Source organism: Amphibalanus amphitrite, unplaced genomic scaffold (genome assembly GCF_019059575.1).
Source record: "Amphibalanus amphitrite isolate SeventyFive unplaced genomic scaffold, NRLGWU_Aamphi_draft 000696F_arrow, whole genome shotgun sequence".
Classification (NCBI taxonomy): Eukaryota; Metazoa; Arthropoda; class Thecostraca; order Balanomorpha; family Balanidae; genus Amphibalanus; species Amphibalanus amphitrite.
Genome location: NW_024882190.1, coordinates 373,275 through 391,794, shown reverse-complemented (window position 1 = coordinate 391,794; position 18,520 = coordinate 373,275). Strand labels below are relative to the sequence as shown.

The 18,520-nt window shown below is 53.2% G+C and overlaps 2 protein-coding genes across 2 annotated transcripts; one reads left to right on the top strand and one right to left on the bottom strand.

Moving 5' to 3' along the window:
• Window positions 1-182: 182 nt before the first annotated feature.
• Window positions 183-5,208, top strand: LOC122364762 (myosin-11-like). Its single transcript, XM_043335474.1, has 5 exons — window positions 183-416; window positions 790-929; window positions 1,259-1,421; window positions 1,755-3,923; window positions 4,895-5,208. The coding sequence occupies exons 1-5, from the start codon at window positions 183-185 to the stop codon at window positions 4,958-4,960; spliced, it is 2,772 nt and encodes a 923-aa protein (XP_043191409.1). The 3' UTR covers window positions 4,961-5,208.
• A 244-nt stretch (window positions 5,209-5,452) lies between these two features.
• On the bottom strand, window positions 5,453-18,312 carry LOC122364765 (arginine/serine-rich protein PNISR-like). Its single transcript, XM_043335481.1, has 12 exons — window positions 18,196-18,312; window positions 15,654-15,744; window positions 14,137-14,307; window positions 13,755-14,017; window positions 13,519-13,630; window positions 13,058-13,242; window positions 12,731-12,931; window positions 12,316-12,418; window positions 11,813-11,860; window positions 11,201-11,458; window positions 6,888-7,684; window positions 5,453-6,469 (listed from the first exon to the last, which is right to left on the bottom strand). Exons 2-11 carry the CDS (start codon window positions 15,742-15,744, stop codon window positions 6,894-6,896), a joined length of 2,223 nt encoding a protein of 740 aa, XP_043191416.1. The 5' UTR covers window positions 18,196-18,312; the 3' UTR covers window positions 5,453-6,469; window positions 6,888-6,893.
• Window positions 18,313-18,520: the final 208 nt, after the last annotated feature.

The window sequence follows — 18,520 nt, the reverse complement described above, 5'->3', positions numbered from 1 at the left end:
CTCTCCCCTCTCCCTCTCCCTCTCCCTCCCCTCTCCCTCTCCTCTCCTCTCCCTTCCCTCCTCTCTCTCTCTCTCTCTCTTCTCTCTCTCTCTCTCTCTCTCTCTCTCTCTCTCTCCATTTCCTCCCCTCTCCTACAAGTGTTCTACAATGTTCATTGTTCATGCCCATTTCAGTCTTAGCTATGCAATCCGACCCGCCCCTGACGCCCTGTCTCCGTCCCTTCCCTCCCACACAGGTGTCGATTCAGCAGTCGGAGAAGCGCCGCGCGCCGTCCCGCTTCTCCATCATGGTACGCCGCTCGATGCACGTGGCGGCTGCGGCCGTGGGCGTGGCGGCGGCCGCCGGCCGACCCCGACCGCTGCTCGACTCCACGGTCGGCTCCGAGGATACGACCGCCGGCGACCAGGAGCATCAGGTGGGTGCCGGGGCGGTGGTGAGATCCTAGTTCGCACGGCGACCAGGAGCATCAGGTGGGTGAGCGGGGGCGGTGGTGAGATCCTCGGACACCGGTGGGCGGGTGGATTGAATACGTCTGTGTCTGTGTTTGTATCTTGTTGTGTCTGAGTGTGCCAGTCTAGTGCGTATACATTTGGTGAGATGGTGTATATTGGTATGCCACTGAGCTTCTTTATGATACAATAGCGTCACTGTAGTCGAATTGGTAAGCTTAAGCTGAACCTGTGACTGCTTCCACCTGTTTGAGGTCTGTATCTATCTTTCTGTCTGTTTATATGTCCGCCTGTTGGCTCTGTCTGACCGTCTGACCCTCCGCCCTGCGCCCTCCCCAGAACCTGTTACAGCTGGTCGAGTCACTGCGGCACCAGCTGGTCGAGAGCCGCCGCGAAAACGTCGCCCTGGAGGCGCGCATCCGACAGGAGCTATGCGCAGAGTTCGAGCAGCATGTGGTGCAGATCGAGAGGGACTGGCAGTGAGTAGACTGCGCTGACGACGCGCCCACATCGCGGACGAGTTGGTTGCTCCGCTGAACGGTACAGGATGTCAGAACTGGTAGCTGTTCGAGAGCCCTGCATCTTACGGAGTTTGGCGGCTGCTGCCTGCTGGATGTTATGGTTCAATTTAAATCAGTTTAACGACGTGTCTTGTTAGATTTTGTCATGCATGTTATACTGTGTTCGGATGACTACATCACGGCCTCATTGTTGGTTAGATCAGTACCCCACTGACACAGCTGTCTGTGCGCTCCAACCCGCCACCTTATCCGTCCGTACCCCTGACACAGCCTTGTGTGCGCCCCAGGGAGCGGATCCAAGAGACGGAGCGCTACATGGAGAGCCGCGCCGAGATGCAGCTCACCGCCGTGGCCGCCGGAATCAAGGCCGACCTGTCCAGAAAGCGGCGGCGCACCGAGACGCACAGCGACGAAGAAGAGGACGAGGAACTCAAGGATTTCGAACTGGAGGTAAGAAGTAGATCCAACGCCCGGCCTACCGGGTGACTCAGTGCCGGCAGGCCGATGGGTTAGACCAGACGTGAAAATCGCGAATTTCAGAGAACTTTTTTTTCATCATTTTGTGAAAACTCCACCCGTCTTAATGACAAATGATCAATTTAAGCAGCACTTGTTTTCGAGCTTTTAGAAACGATTATGCGCTTTGTCCATCACCAGCCTGAGCAAGTTAAGCAGGAAAATGTTCTCGCTTACCATAGGTATCTAGGTGACCGATGCCTTGTTTCACCATTTACCGACTGCTGTGATGAGTGTCTCGGGTCTGACCTCGCTCCCCGTCTCCAGGAGGCGCGCCAGCAGCTGGCGGCGGCCGAGCAGCGCTGCCAGCTGCTGGAGCAGCAGCTGGAGGCCGTGGAGGCGGACCGGCAGCAGGCGGCTGAGCGGGCCGCCCAGCGCCAGCAGGAGCTCGGCCGGCTGGCCGTACAGCTGGCCGAACAGCGCGACACCGCCCAGCGGTTGGAGCGGGAGCGCGACGAGGCCGAGCAGCGGCACCAGCGGCTGCTGGAGAGCAGCGGCGCCGAGCAGCAGTCGGTGGCCGCCGAGCTCGGCAGGCAGGTCAAACAGCTGCAGGAGGAGCTGCACTTCCGCGAGATGGACCTGCGTGAGCTGCGCGAGTACCTGCAGGAGGGCGGCGACGAGCTGCTGGAGCGCGAGGCCGACACGGAGCGGCTGCAGCGCCAGGTGACGGAGCTGCAGCAGCAGCTGGTGCAGCGCGACGAGGCGCTGCGGGACCAGCAGGCGCTGCACGCCGACCTGGAGCAGCTGCTGGCCAGCCGCTCCCAGCGTGTCGACGAGCTGGAGGCGCGGCTGGAGCGGCGCGCCGCCCCGCCAGCCATCCAGGAGGAGTCCGGCGAGCAGTCGAACCCGGCCGACGCCAGTTTCGGCAGCCGGCTGCGCGCGCTGCGCTCCATGACCGGCGCAGTGCTGCGGCAGGTGACTCGCACTGACGGCGAGCGGCAGCCGTCGCCAGCGCCACCCCAGCCTGCCACCACCAGCCAGCCAGCGCCGCAGACCACCGAGCAGGAGTCGCAAACAGAGAAGGACGCCGCTGCAGCAGCTGCCGACGAGGAGCAGCAGCTGCAGCTGTGCGAAATCCGCGCTCAGGTGGCCGAGCTGCAGTGCACCTCTGACGAGCTGAAGGAGGAGCTTCGTGCCGCTACCGACCGCCTGGACGCCCGGACCGCTGAGTGCGCCGAGCTGCGCAGCAAGTGTGAGGAGCTGGAGCGGTCGGCGGCGGCCGAGATCGAGCCCCTGCGCCAGCAGCTGAGTCGGCTGACGGAGGAGCGGGACCGCGTGGCCGGCGAGGCGCAGCGCGAGCTGGAGGAGCTGCAGCGCCAGTACAAGGAGGCGCTGCACCACCGCTCCGAGGCGGAGGCGGACGCGGCCGTCTGCGAGCGCGAGATGAAGACGCTGCGAGCGCAGTTGGAGCGCGAGCGGCACGGGGACGGCTCGCTGCAGGAGAGACTGCGGGCGGCTGAGGCCGAGGCCACTGTGATTAGAGAGAGTCGCGATCAGGTGAACGAGGCGCTGCGAATCATCAAGGCCGAGCTCGAGGCAAAGAGCGAGGAGCTGCGACAGAACAACGCTGTCGAGCTGCGAGCGCAGCTCGAGCGGTCCAGGGCAGAGACCAGCCACCTCCGCGACGAGATTGAGAAACGCTCCAACGAGCTGCTGAAGCTGAACATCCACCTGGAGGGTCTGAAACGTCAGCTGGTGGAACGCGACGAGGACCTGCAGAAGGCCAGGGACGACCGCTCACGGGCCATGCAGATGTCCGAACAGAACATCCGGCGCAAGAACGAGGAACTCAACCGGGAGCGGAACGAGAGTTTACACCTGCGAGACATGATGGCGCGACTCACACCGCGCTCGTCCTCCACGCTGCAGTCGGAACTGGAGAGCGTGCGGGCCGACTGCCGGCGCAAGGACGACCGCATCGAGCAGCTGGAGGCGCGTCTGCGCCAATCGGAGCTGGCCACGTGCACGCCGACGCCGCGCAGCACCTGCGACCGCTCGCGCTCGGTGCAGATTGTCGAGGAGGAGGAGGAGGGCGGGGTGACACCGATGGTGCTGCGCGGCCGCTCCAGCCGCAGCAGCCGGCGGACCACCTCCCGCGCGCCGCCGCCGCCCGCCGAGACGGACCACTCGGAGACAGAGGGCAGCGAGCACCCCTCGGAGACGGGCACCGGCCGGCGCCGGCGCACCCGGCGCGCCGCCAACGCCGTCCGCTTCACCGACGAGAACGCGGCCGCCTCGGAGGTGTCCGAGTCGGGCTCGACGGCGTCGGGCGCGGGCCGGCCGCGCGAGCCGCTATCGGCGCTCAGTGAGCAGCAGATGACCGCCGTCACCCCGGCCGACCAGCCGGCGCCGCCGCGCACCGTCAAATCGACCGGCACCAAACGCAAACTGTTCAAACGCAGCTCCGACCAGATCATGGAGTGCTCACCAGTCGAGGTAAGGAGGCTTGTACCGGTACATGTAACGTTAGACTGGTGGGACTGAAATGCGATGTGCAACAATGTGGAATATGCACGTCCCTTTTTCAGTGCACGGCAGGGGCGGATCCAGAAAATCTCCAAGGGAGGGGCCATTAGAAACCAGGAGGCCCCCCCCCATAATCCCACCTGTTGGAGGCCCCATCTTCCCACTTGTTGGGCCCCCCCCCCCCCCCCCAAAAAAAACTGCGTCTATTGAGCTTATCTAGCTGTTCAGGCAACATCTCAACATCTGTGCAGGCTTGGAGGCCCTCTGTGCAGGTTAGGAGGCCCTGTAAAAGTGGTCATCTCTGTGAGTATAAGAGACCTCCAAGTTATGAAAAGCTTTACCAATCTTCTAACAAAGAAGTCTTCTCAGCTAGTCTTCTAAGAAATAACTAAGTGGGTAGGTTAAAAAAAAAACTCATCGGATTTCGGCCACTTTATTTTCAGGAGGCCCCCTTTTCAGCTTTTTAACTTTTTAACTTTTTATTTTATTTTTGGAAAAAATCGGCCATGGCCCCCATGCCCCCCCCCCCCCCCTTGTATCCGCGCCTGGTGCACGGTGCTGCTTTCCCGAAGTTAAGTTTCACGCGCTTATTAGTAAATAGTAGTGCTAAATAGTAGCCGGTTATGGAGTGTATTCTGGTTATTATAACGTTACGTATGCATGGATGACAAGATGTACGAACAATTTGCTTTATCCGCCACTTTACGGGATTTTATGGGAAACCAAGTCTTGTTCTCGGTAGATGCTACCAAAAAATCATGCTGGTCCCTGCAGCAGAATTAAATAGACCCGCTTTCAAAATTGTTGTTTAGGGCATCAAAGCCCATGGTAAAATCAGTTACCGTGATGGTTAGTCATGGGTGTCGTTTTATATAGGTCCAAGCATTCCACGCCGTCTGTCGGTCAGCTCAGTGATGTCTGTGTCTTCTGCCCCATTTCAGGTGACGGAGAAGCGTGTGACGCCGCGGACGGTCGTCACACGAAGCCTGCGCTCCAGGAAGAAGTGAAATACTGATAGAGATGGCGCCCCGCCGCGCCGGCTGTGTCGCCTCGAAACACTCGCGCCGCGGCTACCGACAGCAGCGGTCCCACGGTGGTTGACTTAACGTGTTTTGTCTGTGAGCTTGTGTGATTGTCGCATCGCCATCGCGCCCGTCGCGGCCTTCTTTCCAACCTGTCCCCTCTTTAACCAATCGCTGTTGAAAGCCTGGTGAACGCTTTATAACATATAATCGTAATAAACGAGGAAAAAGACTGTTGAATTGTGAGACGTAGTGCCGGTTAGCCGTGTTGTCAATGCGTTGTGGGCCATTAAACCCGCCCTCCTCGAACCGGGGCGCAGAGAGTCGGCAGCTTCAGTCGGGCTCGTCGGGCGGCTGGTATGTGCCACTGCCCGCTACACGGACCACTGCCTAGCGGAAGTCGGTAAGAACGTGCGGTATCACAAGTGTGGCTGGGTTAGCGCCGCCGGACGAGATCTCCGAACCACACACGACGCCGGCAGTAGGCCGATGACACAAACAGCGGCCATTTATTCAGCCTAAAAACGTACAGCACATAGCGGCCATCGAGCCTCCGAGAGTCAGAGTCGTGACCAATCAAAGTTTATCTCGGTCGCGCACGCCCGGCCAGCCATGCACAAATCATGCAACAGTATGGACAATTATACAAACTGACCGGCTTTTACAAGGTACATTTCTTCTCGATAACGCTGATATACTGCGCTGTTGCATGAGTTACGTTCTAGTCACTTGCAGCATTATTGCCAACAGGTTGGTAAAGTCACGGTTCCTTCTAAGCCCCAGCAGATTCACCGCTTCAAGACCGTGTTCGATGTTCTTGAACACCGAAAACCGATAAAGGGTACAAGGGAACGCTGAATGCTATGCTCGAATCCGTCCAAATATCCTATGATCATTATGGTATCATTCGAAATTACACCGAAAACTATTTGAGCTAAAAGAAACTGCAAAAATGATATGCCATTTAAAAGCCATCCGAACGTATAATTTATGTGCGTGGGTGTGGTTGTGTACGCCATGTGCGGGTATAATTGTGTGCGTCAGAGTGTGTGCATACAAATGCTGTGCTAACGTGTGTATGTGTGTACATAAGCGTACGTGCGTGAGTGAACAGTCCAAACGTGATCATGTTTTCGTTCCCGTGAGCAAGGACTGAATATTGTGTGCTGTGTGTTTGTATGTATATGTAATGTTTGAATGCTGGCGCACTCCGGTAAGCTTTAAATGGCAATCTTTCCTGCAGATTAAGCTTAAAATGAAACGACCAGTATTAAAGCGGTCGATTTTTTTCAGAAAAGTGAAAGTAATACCCCCAGAATTTACGGCAAGTAACGTAAACGCGAAAACGATCACCATTTGTCAGTCTAGAGCCTTTGAACTGGCGAAGCGCCCTGGACTGGCGGTCTGGGCTGGGTACGGTGGTTCGCCGCAGTGACTAGAACACTGCAGCTGGCTGACCCGGCTGCGCAGCCGCCCCAGCTCCGAGCGCGAGTCCTGCCGACAGACAGCGGGTCGAGTGTGAGCGACTGGTCGGAGTCCGGAGCGACAGAGCGACCGTACCACAGACAGTCGGTCCATACTAACACAGTGGACATATGGAGAGATGGTCACACTTTATAGCATAAAGGCACATTTGAACAGCTAGAATGAACATCAATTACCTTGTTTACTTAATGCACGAATAAGTCACTGGCCACAAACCAATTCAACGCAAAATGGGCGATACAGATAACTAACACTTGTTTACTTAATGCACTAATAAGCCATGACTGGCCACAAACCAATTCAACGCAAAATGGGCGATACAGATAACTAACACCAAACGACAAATGGACATTTCCGACACATGAGGGACGATTGGAGCATTAATTGGTAGGTGACTAGGGCACGAGACTGCGGTTCTGGTACTCACCCTGTGTTAGGAGCTGGAGCGGTGGCGGCGCGACCGTTTCCGCGACCCAGACCGAGAGCGGCGCGACCGCTTCTTGGCCTGAGAATCCGAGGGTCGCCGTCCTCGAGACGTGGATCGCCGTCCTCGAGACGCGGATCGACGCCCTCGAGATCTAGAGCGACGATCCCGTGAGCGGGATCGACGTTCCCGCGACCTGGAGCGACGGTCCCGTGACCTTGAGCGGCGTTCCCGCGACCTCGAGCGCGACCGGCGCGACCTCTTACGCGCCTTCTTTCTCACTGACTCTGACCCCGAGCGCGAATCGGATCTTGCTCGGGACGACGCGCGTCGGTCCTTTTTGCGCCGCGGGTGCCGCGACTTACTGACTGTCCCAGAGTCCGAGCGGGACCGCGACCGCGACCTCGAATGGTGCGAGCGCCGCCGCGGGGGTGACCCCGACCGGGAGCGACCGCCTTCTTTCCGCGAGCGAGACGATGAGCGGCGCGAGCGTTTTTTGCTGCGCGCCGGCGACGAGCGGTGCGACCGGCGCTCGGACGACTCCGAGCGCCGCGAGCGCCGCTCCCGCTCTCGCTCCTTCTTCTTTTTCTTCTTTTTGCCGGAGGTGCGGCTGCGAGCCGCGGAGCTGGCGGACCCGACACTGTCCGAGGGACTGCGGCGGGAGGCCGGACTGGCCCGGGCAGCCGGCGCCGGATGACGGGTCTCGCCGCCGCCGGCTGCGGTGGTGGCCGGCGGGCTGGCCGGCCGCGCCGGCGGCGGAGGCGGTGGCGGTGGCGGGTGCTTCGGCCTCTGCGGCTCCTCTGTAACACGCCGGTGGGGCAGGGTGCGAGACTGGGGCACGGCACAGATGACCGAGCAAAGCCTCCGGCGCTCCGATCACCACGGCAACCCAAGGGGGAATATATCGACCGAAACTTATACCCTCCCCACACTGAGTTCCCTCCTAGCTAGAACGAAAACGAATCCAGAAGTTCAGAGAAAATTGGCATTATATATGCATTATTTGCAAACACTACAACGAATCTGACGGGTGTGAACTGACTGGGCATATCATGGGGATTAGAGTCATCAGGTCACCTGTTAACAACTGGGTAAAAAATAAGCTTTTAGGTTCGTTGTCCTAGCATAATGTTACAAAATATTCAATTCACAATATGTAAAGAAAAAGCAATGCCGCATTTTTTTTTATATCCGGAGAGGTTCCACCAAGTCCTTTCCCAAGGTACTTACGGTTGTCTTGTTTTCCCAGGCATTATTTCTAACTGACTATTTCTTTAGGAGACACCCAATTCATTCAGAAGAAAGAAGGATTATAAGGAAGTGTACTGTGACAGTATGGGCACTATATGAAATCAGCAACCAGTCTTATAATCATAGGCGGCGGAACGATTTGAGACAAGGGGGGGGGGGCACCATGGCTCAAGGATCCAAACCTAGGGTACCCCCAAATCCTGTTTTCTCATTGGATTTAGGCCACTTATTTTTCGTCACAGCCCTGACACGATGATTTTATCTTTTTTTTTACTTAACGAAAATGGCAGTTCACCCCCGTATACAGGGGTGTAATTTTATATCTCTTTGTGGGGGCATATGCACTCACAATCCTGAATTATGCCCCCACAATGATGAAAATGCACCCACAAGTCTCTTACAAGGCTGCAAGCGTCCTTTCGAGAGCACGGTGCCCTTCGCATGCTCTAACGGCGTCCTCCTGACCGTCTCGCGTTCATGGATAATATAGCGTTTTTAATCACTCGGCGCCCTTCTGGGAGAATGGCGCACTTTTGACAGCACCGCGCCATTCTCATGGTCTAACGGCGCCCTCCTGACCGTCTCGCGTCCTTAGGTCTCTGTTCACGGTGCATCCCTCGACTGTTCGGCGCCCTTCTGGCCTCTCAGCGCCCCCTGAACCACATAGCGTTTTCAATTACTCGGCACCCTTTTACGAGATTGGCGCCCTCTTCATGATCTCAAGGCGCCCTCGTAACCATCTGGCGCCCAAGGGCGGAGCTTCCTATACAGTTGAAGGGGCGGCTGCCCCACCAACTTGGTATTTTTCCCCACCAATAAGTGTTTTGCCCCACCAACTTTAGATGGTTTCCAAGACTTTGTCGCTTTGCAAATCAATCTTTTTCGCATTGAAGAGCTTTGTGTCAGTTTAATGCAAAATATTATATCTGTAATGATAGGCATTGATTCAGTGTGGCATTTTATTCAACTTCATAATCGGGCATTGTGGGTTTGACGACTTTTTGCCCCACCAACTTCCCTGGAAAAGTTCCACGCATGCTGGCGCCCCCACGTCCCCACCAACGTAGCACTACTGACTGTGCGGCGCCCTTCTGGCCTCTTACCGCCCCTGGACCTCATAGCGTTTTCAATCACTCGGCGCCCTGGACTAAGAAAATGGCGCCCTTTTCATCGTCTCACGGCGCCCTCGTAACCGTCTGGCGCCTCCACATTTGGTGCCCCTCCTACTGGATGGCGCCTCTCTACATCTTTTTTACGTCCTTCCGGTCAGTTTCCACTTTTAAGCGTGTATTTGCTTAGTCAGACACGTCACTTGAAGCGCCCTTCGGCTAGCAATGTTATCAAATTCAGTGTTAATTTAGGCTCCCACATAAAGAATATCCATCGCGCCCCAAAACGGCCTGGCGCCGGGCGCCCCTACAGCTGGGCACTCACAATCATTTTAGGAAAATTACACCCCTGCCCGTATGTGTGGTTAACTTTAAGCTGATCCTCAAGTACCTATGTGTTTGTCTCTTCCTTATTGTCGTTTGATAAATTCCATTTATCCTACATGTATCAAATTCCCAAGAAGCCATCGCAGTACTAATCAGTGGCGAATCCCAGGGGGAGGTCACATGGGTCATGACTTAGGGCCTGGGGTCACCGCATGCCTGCCAGGAGCACCACAGGCCTGACAGCCGACAGGGGCACCACAGGCCCGCCAGGGGTACCACAGGCCTAGCAGGGGCACCACGGGCCTGTCAGTGGCACCACAGGCCAATCAGGAGCACCATCGGCCTAGCAAAAGCACTACAGGTCTTCCAGGGGCACCACAGAGCTGCCAGGGGCATCAGAGGCCTGCCAGGGGCACTATCGGCTTCGCAGGGGAACCACCGGCCTCGCAAGGGCACTATCGGCTTCGCAGGGGAACCACCGGCCTCGCAAGGGCACCATAGGCCTGTCAAGGGCACCACAAGCCTGTCGCTGGCACTTTAGGATTGTCAGGGGCGCCACAAACCTGTCAAGGGCACCTGCGTTCTAACAGGGGCACCACGGGCTCGCCAGGGGCACCACAGACCTGCCAAGGCCCAGGGACACCACAGGCCTAGCAAGGACACCACAGGCCTGTCAGGGGCACCACGGGCCTGTCAGGGGCCATGGGCACCTAAGTCATGTCAGGGCCCACCGTAGGCTTGTCAGGGGGCAGGGTAGGTAGGTACCACAGTTTTTCCAGGGGCACCAGCGGCCTAGCAGGGACACCAGTCATCACATGACTAACCAAAAATAAAGGAAAAAAAAACTGAAAATAGGGCACCACCAAAATTAAGTGGGCGAAATCCGTTGAGGTTTTAATTTTGGGTACAAGTAGGGGCACCACTTCGATTCATGACCCTCCCTCTGGAGTTTTCCCGAATCCGCCCCTGGTACTAATACTCGTACATCAAATTTAGGGGGGGCACCTTGCTATTGGTGCCCCCCTTGCAGAATTCAAGGGGGCACGGTGCCCCGGTGCCCCCCCCCCCGTTCCGCCGCCTATGCTTATAATCTCTGGGAACTAATTTGGTTATAAATGGATTGAACTGGCCCTTAGTCAATAAACCATTTTTTCTTCATAAAAAACAAAAGAACATTTAACCCACCAGCCGCACCTCAACATATTTCTATGTTGTTTTTTTCAGAAACACTTCTCAGGAATTTTCATGACCTTGGGTAAACAGACAGGGTAGAGGGAGGGGCGGTACCCCGATGTCTGCAGGAGCACCATGACTGGAGCCTTAGGACACGTCAGTACATACTGCAGGTCACTTGTTTAGTCAGCGTCAAATGACCAATTTGTTTGAGTTGTCGTAAACAAACTTACAAATGAGCTATAGCAGCACAACTTTAACAATTCAAAACTTAAAAAGCTCTAGAGTACGTTTTATATAGAATTATGAAACCTTAAGTACAAAGGAAGCTGTCAGTAATTCATTACGCAATGCGCCGTGAAGGGAGTTTGGTCGCCGCCTGCGCCATGCCAGTGGAGGTTGGTGTCGGTGGTTGTGGCGATGTGGCGCTGCCCGCCGCGCCGCGAGGTCGCTCACCGTGCACTGCGCTGCGCTCCCCGCCCCTGCCCTGCTCCTGCTCCTCGTCCTGCTGCTCCGTCTGCAGGCGAGCCATGATCTCCCGCTCGCGGACGGCGAACTCCTGGCGCCGCCGGCGGATGGCCGCCTCCAGCTCGGCGTCGCTGTCCGAGTCGTCCCCGCTGCCGTCGGCGCGCCGCGGCTGCTTAGAGTTGTCCCCGGAGTCGGAGTCGGACTCGGAGTCGGACGAGCCGCTGCCGTACATTGCCAGGCCGAGTCCTGGCCGGCCGACGGCACGGTCAGCGCTGGTCAGCACACTCGCCGAGAGAGCGCGGCACAGAGGGCCCGATACTGGGCATACAGATATAGCACGGGAGTAGCTACACTACGCCAACATAGAACAGAAAGGCAGCACCGTAAGAAGGTAGTATTTAATAGCTGCTTTACAGAATGAGGCATTTCAAACGGGCTACATTTATCTCGCCACTTATCTCGAACTGACGATTGGAAACACGAATTTATTACCAGGAAAAAAATCGAGGCATTGACCGAAGAGAATGTTTGTAGAAAACCAGTTTCTGATACACAAAATACGAGCGAAAATCGCCCCGAAGGTCGGGCGCTGTTACTTACCAAGCGGTCGGCTTACAGTGGGCACAGCTTGGACTCGCTTCTGCGGCGCTTTACCGTGAGAGCGACAAGTCAGGTGGATGTGAAGACACACAACCGTGCGCCCGTCGAGCTCGGGTGGGGGGTCTGGGCGGGAGGGCAGGGGCAGGGGAGGGTGGGGCGGGGCGCTGGGACCGCTGTAATACACTGAACGGACATCATGGCGACACCAGCGTCCGAGACGAGCGCACAGGTAACGCTCTATTCTCCCCTCTCAGCCCCAACTGACCTAATGAGAGCACTCAGCCTGACTTATCCGGCCCACTACCTTACATACCACCGCAACACTACAGCTGCGGCACACAACCATCTATTGTAAACCCTTGACACACAAGACTCAGTCAGAGCCATCAGCCCGCGCCCGGCGCTCTGAGCGCTGTGGGCGGTGCCGGGCGGCGCGGCGGTTCCATCCCGACCCGCGCCAGTCTCCAGCCGGCGCGCGACCCCGGGTCGCCGACTGGCCATACCTTTGTCGCGCTGTCGCTGTAATACCTCCTCGGCCAGATCTCTCATCTCTGATCCGGTGACGTCGAGCAGGAGCTCCGTCAGGAACCGGCGCACCAGCGCCACCTGGGGCGGCGCGGAAACGAAACGTGTCAAGGGCGGCCACAACCATACCATCATTGTGAAATATAGGTACGGTATTGGGCGTCCAAAGCGCAGGTCTTCAGTAAAAGAGAGAAAGAGTTGTGGTGCACAAACTGTAACTGTATTTACAAAAACCATTTAACCAAAAACCAGGCTGACTCGCATTTAGTCAGCCTGGCCGGTATGTGCTTTGCCAGTTCTCCCCAGGTTGGTAAAACTAGATCTAGCTCACCGACGCCACGTCCTATTTCAACATCAGAATTGCTGATGCTAGTTGCTCTCCCCTGAACTGACCGTGACCTGCTGCCGCTCCTCGGGCGTCATGAGCAGCAGGGTGGCCGCCGGCGACTCGGGCTCCGGTTCCGGCCTGGCGCGGCGGCCGGCGCCGCTCGCATCCGGCGGCGGCTCGGGCGCGGGCGGACTCGGCTCCCGCTGGTCACCGTCCTCCTCAGCGTCCCGCTCGCCGTCCGAGGCAGAGTCCTCGCTGCTCGAGTCCTGCGCGGAATGAACACATATGTAAAGCAGTGCCGCCTCATACAACCACCCGCTCTTGAAACTACCATAGTATATCAAGCAATATCAGCCACTAAAATGTCCGGACAATTGCCTCGGGACACTCACAAATTTGCTCTTGTCGGGTCGCAGTGGGTCAGCGGGCGCCAGTGCCTCCTGCTCGCGTCGACTCCTGAGCAGCTGGTCCCGCGCCTGGCGCGCCGTCTCGCGCTCCGTGGCCTTCCGCTTGTCCTCCTCCATCTTCTCAAGACCCTGTCGAATCCACAGCGGCAGCGTGCGCCGCTTGGCCGCATCTGCAAACAAACATATCCCAACCGGTCGTATTAGGAGGGAAGTATGCTGCGAAGTAGCTGCTAAGAGCCACACATTTATCACGCGATTAATTATTTTGCCTTCTTCTTCACGCAGTTAGATGGAAACGGTTAACGAAACAGTCGGAGGGTATATAAAACTGTCTTGGTAAAAGTTCAAGAGTTTAACACCGTCATGGCAGCAATCGGAGGGTATACAATCAATCCTGTTCGGTAGCAGTCGAAACTCGGAGAAAGGGCTGCACAAAAGGTACTGACCAAGACTGACTGGGTGGACGACGTCGCCGCCGTTGCTCTGCTCCGGGCCAACCCCCTGCTGGGCCTTTAGGAAGGGCGGCGGTCTCTCGGAGTCGGTCCAGTAGCCTTGGTACTGCAGAGAGCAAGGGATAATGTCAGCACTCAGCGGTCAGCCGCCCGGTGCGCTTGATGTCAATTCTCCCCCACAGTAGAACACCAAGCACTGTCCAATGTCACCCGCTAGCGAACTGACGTACCGGTCGTCGCTGCTGGGCGCCGTGGTTGTACTCGACGGCCGCCTGGTCGTCGCCGCCGGCGGCCGCCACCGGCTGCTGCTGCCCCTGCTGCTGCTGCTGCTGCCAGTTCCAGCCGGCGGTGGACTGCGACCAGTCCCAGCCCCAGCCGGTAGTGGTAGCGTCCGCCGGAAACTCGGCTCCCATGGCGAGATGCTGCAGCGCCGCCGCGGCACCGGCGGCCGCCGGCTGACGCTGCAGCGCTGTCGGGTCTCCGTCCACCGCCCCTGTCGACCACAGAGCGCCCCGTGACACGTCCGTACGCGAGGCGGCTACAATCTCTACGTCCCAGCCCTAGTCTGAGCTGAGCACACACCGATGCCAGTCTGGTATATCGAACACTAACCTGGCAGTGTGACTGTCTCCTCCTTGCCGCCGTCATCCAGCTCCATGTCCGCCTCGCCACCACCGCCGCCGGCGTCCGAGGGGACTGACGGCGGCCCAACGCCACCGTCGGGCGCCGCCGCCGGCTGGTCCTTCATCTGGATCCATTGCTGCGCTAGCTGGGCCCAGTCCACTGCCGACATGCATGGGAGACTGTTAACATCACATGGCCACATCATATCTTGCAATTAAAGATGGCCATTGACTGTCACAGAGAGGCAGGCATGTAAAATTAATTTTAATGTATAACAAATTTGTTATGAACAGTACATCAAAATCTCCCAGCAAGGGATAATTAAGAACAAAGAAGAATTAACAGCAGCTAGGTTATGAACAGTACATCAAAATCTCCCAGCAAGGGATAATTAAGAACAAAGAAGAATTAAAGGAAATAGTTCACTTTTAACATGGGGTTTTGAGCTGGAATAGCAGTTTCGTAGCTTGAGCTGAGACTAGCACAAATCAAGAGCTTTTACGGCTCAACGATCACCCTAGACGAAGATATTCCATTTCTCGTTCCGAAAAGAGTGCCTTGTAGAGGAATGCGTGCCTTGCACAGGAATACAGCCACGTCATCGTCAGCCAATCAGCGTGCTGCTTACAGCCAATGCAGTATGCGTAGGTTTGAGCTACGCAATATGATTGGTCAATGCGTAATAAGCTTCCGCGTCAAACATTATTTTACATAGAATATAGGGTATATGTCAAGTTTAGGTCCTAACTACAATTGTGACGCTGTTGATACAAATATGAAACAGCAAAAATTTTAGGTTTAGGTTAGGTTAGGCTGTAGGTTTGTAGGTTTTAGGTTGTAGGTAGGTAGGTTTGTAGGTTAGGTTAGGTTAGGGTAGGTTTGTAGGTTGTAGGTTGGTAGGTTATAGGTAAGTAGGTAAGGTTAGGTCAGGTTTGATTATGTTTTTTTCTTTTATTTGCGAGACATATGAGTATCATTTTTGGATTCAGGATGTCAAATAATGTAAAAATATGAAAAATTTATCAATGAAATCTTCTTAGGACTTTAACTTGACATTTACCGAATATAGTTCGTCCTATATTGAAATATAGAAAATAATTGTTTTTACAAAAAGGTTTTATTTTATTTCATGATTATTTTGAGCATAAAAAATCATAAATCAATAGCAAAATACTGATTTCAGGAAAGTGGACTGTTTCCTTTAACAGCAGCTAGTCTTACACACCAATGCACACCATACCTGACCATCTGAACAAAGCTATTCAGCTATAAGGGCATTGGGTTTGTGTTCTACAGTGCATTGCATAAGCAGTGGACTACCATGATTGTTGATAAAATCAATATAATGCTTCAGAGGAAACAATTATAACAAATAGATGAAGAGCAAGAAACAATTGATGACAAAACAGTCAACAACTTCCAGATCAAGCTACCTCAAAGCAGCATTACAGGTGGTTGACAACAACTTCAACTTTGTGAGGTTAAGGAGAGATGCTATTTCTTACCCTCATCTGTGTTGTAATTCTGATAGGTGGATTGCTGAAATGCCCAGTTGGCATTCCAGCTTTGACTGCCACCATCAGGACCAGACCACATCTGTGAATATCACAGAGTAGCAAGCATCATTCACATCCATACACACCCAGAGCTATGAATCATTGGCAGTAAAGAGCTGAGCTACCTAAAGACTTCGGTAAATATTTACTTTAGGTCCGCAATATTATTTTAAAAAGAAAAAATGCACATTCTTACACTTTTTGATGTCCTGAATTCAGATATGATGCTTAAATGCATCAAAAATGTAAAATAAGATACTAAAACCTCAGCACATTACACCGCACTGCTGCACAATACACACTGAAGAAAGCACGCTTCCGCGACAAAAACGAAACATACAACGCTGCCCTATAAAAGAAAAATGATGCGGATATTCATTAGCTTTCGACGTTATGAAAATGACGTCATAATACCAAAGCACAAGAAAAACGGTGAATAAAAAAGAGAAAATATTTAGCAAAGGTAATAGAGCATGAGAAAATGATCAGAACATAACCAAACCTTACCTAACCTGACCTACTGATGTTTGCCTACTGGGGGAAAAGGAAAAAGTGACTTGCATGAATAGATTGCAAGCAATGGTAAGTCAAATATTTTTAGGTTAAGTGGTTATGCATCAGGCTTCAGGCCTTCAGCCTGAAGCCAGATACACAACCACTTAACCTAAAAATATTTGACTTACCATTGCCTGTAATCTCTCCTAAGGCATTGCCTTCGGCACTGCACCGCTCCGCCTCGATTATTTTGACGTCACTTTCGTTACAATTTATTATCATCCGTAATTTCGCTCAACCTTGGTTGGACCATTTGTAGCGGGTGCGCCGCGCAGACACGTGCAGTTCCGGTCGGAGGTGGGGCCGTTGGTGGTGATACTGGTGATACTAGTGTACTGGTGCTTTTAAATTGGTTTCTAGAAGGAATAAGTATCAGAAATGAAATCAGGAGGTCTTAGAGTATCGTGTGAATGACTTTTATTTACCCCTCTGTTTTGCGGACCTAAAGTAAATAAATACCAAGTCTTCAATAGTCTGTTACCTATTATGACTTACAGGCTTACAGCCAGGGTTGTAATTGCCATTTTCTCTCCAGGTTAACAAAAAATGAGCAGAAAAGCATTCACCTTAGAAGCTAAATAACTAGGTACAGGTTTTCAATACACATGCTAAAAAAGCAACAAAAATCCAGTCACCAAAGGACACATTTAAGTGCAAAAGCCCTTTGGACCAGCTAGGGCCACAATCACACCTTAGTTCCAACAGAAGCACAAATTTAATCATTTGCCCATAATATCCTGATATCAGAGATTTTGGCCTTAACCCCATGTATTTGAATAGGCTCTCGCAAGTGATTTCCTGGCTGCGGAACGAGTCTGTTCCAGGCTTCAGTGCTTCAATCAAAGTGCCTCTGTATGTGTACTGGTACTGTCAGGTGTTATGTAAATGTTAGAAAAATGTAAGTTCAGATCAGGTAAGGATCAGTAAGGTTTGATAGATTTTCTCATAACATATTTTCACAGTATTTGGTGCTTCCATTACAATTAACGCGATTCCATGACGGATTTTCGTCCAGCAGATTTTCGTCGGACAATTTTTCGTCCGCAGATTTTCGTCCGACTTTTTTTCGTCTCGCATTTTTTCGTCTGTACATTTTTTCGTCTGTGCATTTTTTCGTCTGTACATTTTTTCGTCTGTACATTTTTTCGTCCGGACATTTTTTCGTTCGTATATTTTTTCGTTTGTGCGTTTTTTCGTCCGGACATTTTTTCGTCTACAATTTCAACGTAACCTAACCTAACCTAACCTAACCTTACCTAACCTTACCTACTGATGTTTGCCTACCGGGGGATAAGGAAAAAGTTACTTGCATGAATAGATTGCAAGCAATGGTAAGTCAAATATTTTTAGGTTAAGTGGTTATGCATCAGGCTTCAGGCCTTCGGCCTGAAGCCAGATACACAACCACTTAACCTAAAAATATTTGACTTACCATTGCCTGTAATCTCTCCTAAGGCATTGCCTTCGGCACTGCACTGCTTCGCCCCGAGTATTATTATGACGTCATTTGCCTCACAGTTGAATAGCATTGTAGTACCTATGTTTTCACTCAACCTTGGGTGCACAGACGCAAAATTTATTGAACGAAAAAATGTCCGGACGAAAATATGTACAGACGAAAAAATATACGAACGAAAAAATGTCCGGACGAAAAAATGTACAGACGAAAAAATGTACAGACGAAAAAATGCACAGACGAAAAAATGTACAGACGAAAAAATGCGAGACGAAAAAAAGTCGGACGAAATTCTGCGGACGAAAAACTGTCCGACGAAAAAATGTCAGACGAAATTTTGTCCGGACACGCAATTAACGCAGATCAGGCATTTGCATCATTTTTATATGAAAAACATTTGATATTAAATCCTAGCCCCAATTTTAGCACTTTGAGCTTTTGATACAATCACCATTTTAATAGTTTTAATTTGAAACATACCTTAATAGCCAGTATTCACCAAATATTGGCTTATTTCATTTCTCTTGTCCCATACTCCACCAACGGGCGCACACGCCGCCGCATACGCCGCCGCGCCGCTTGTTGCCGCTTGTCGACTGATGGCCAAGGTTTCGGCAAATTATATGTTGTGTATTATTTAACTTTGTCTAATACTTGTGCTCATGACGTCATCAATACAGCCAAAGATTCGCTACAATTGATCACGGTGACTATACATTTGATGAATAGTAGGTATGGTATCTCATATCTGTAATTTCAATTTAAAATCATAAATAGCACCATCGTGTTCCTAAGCTCAAACTGC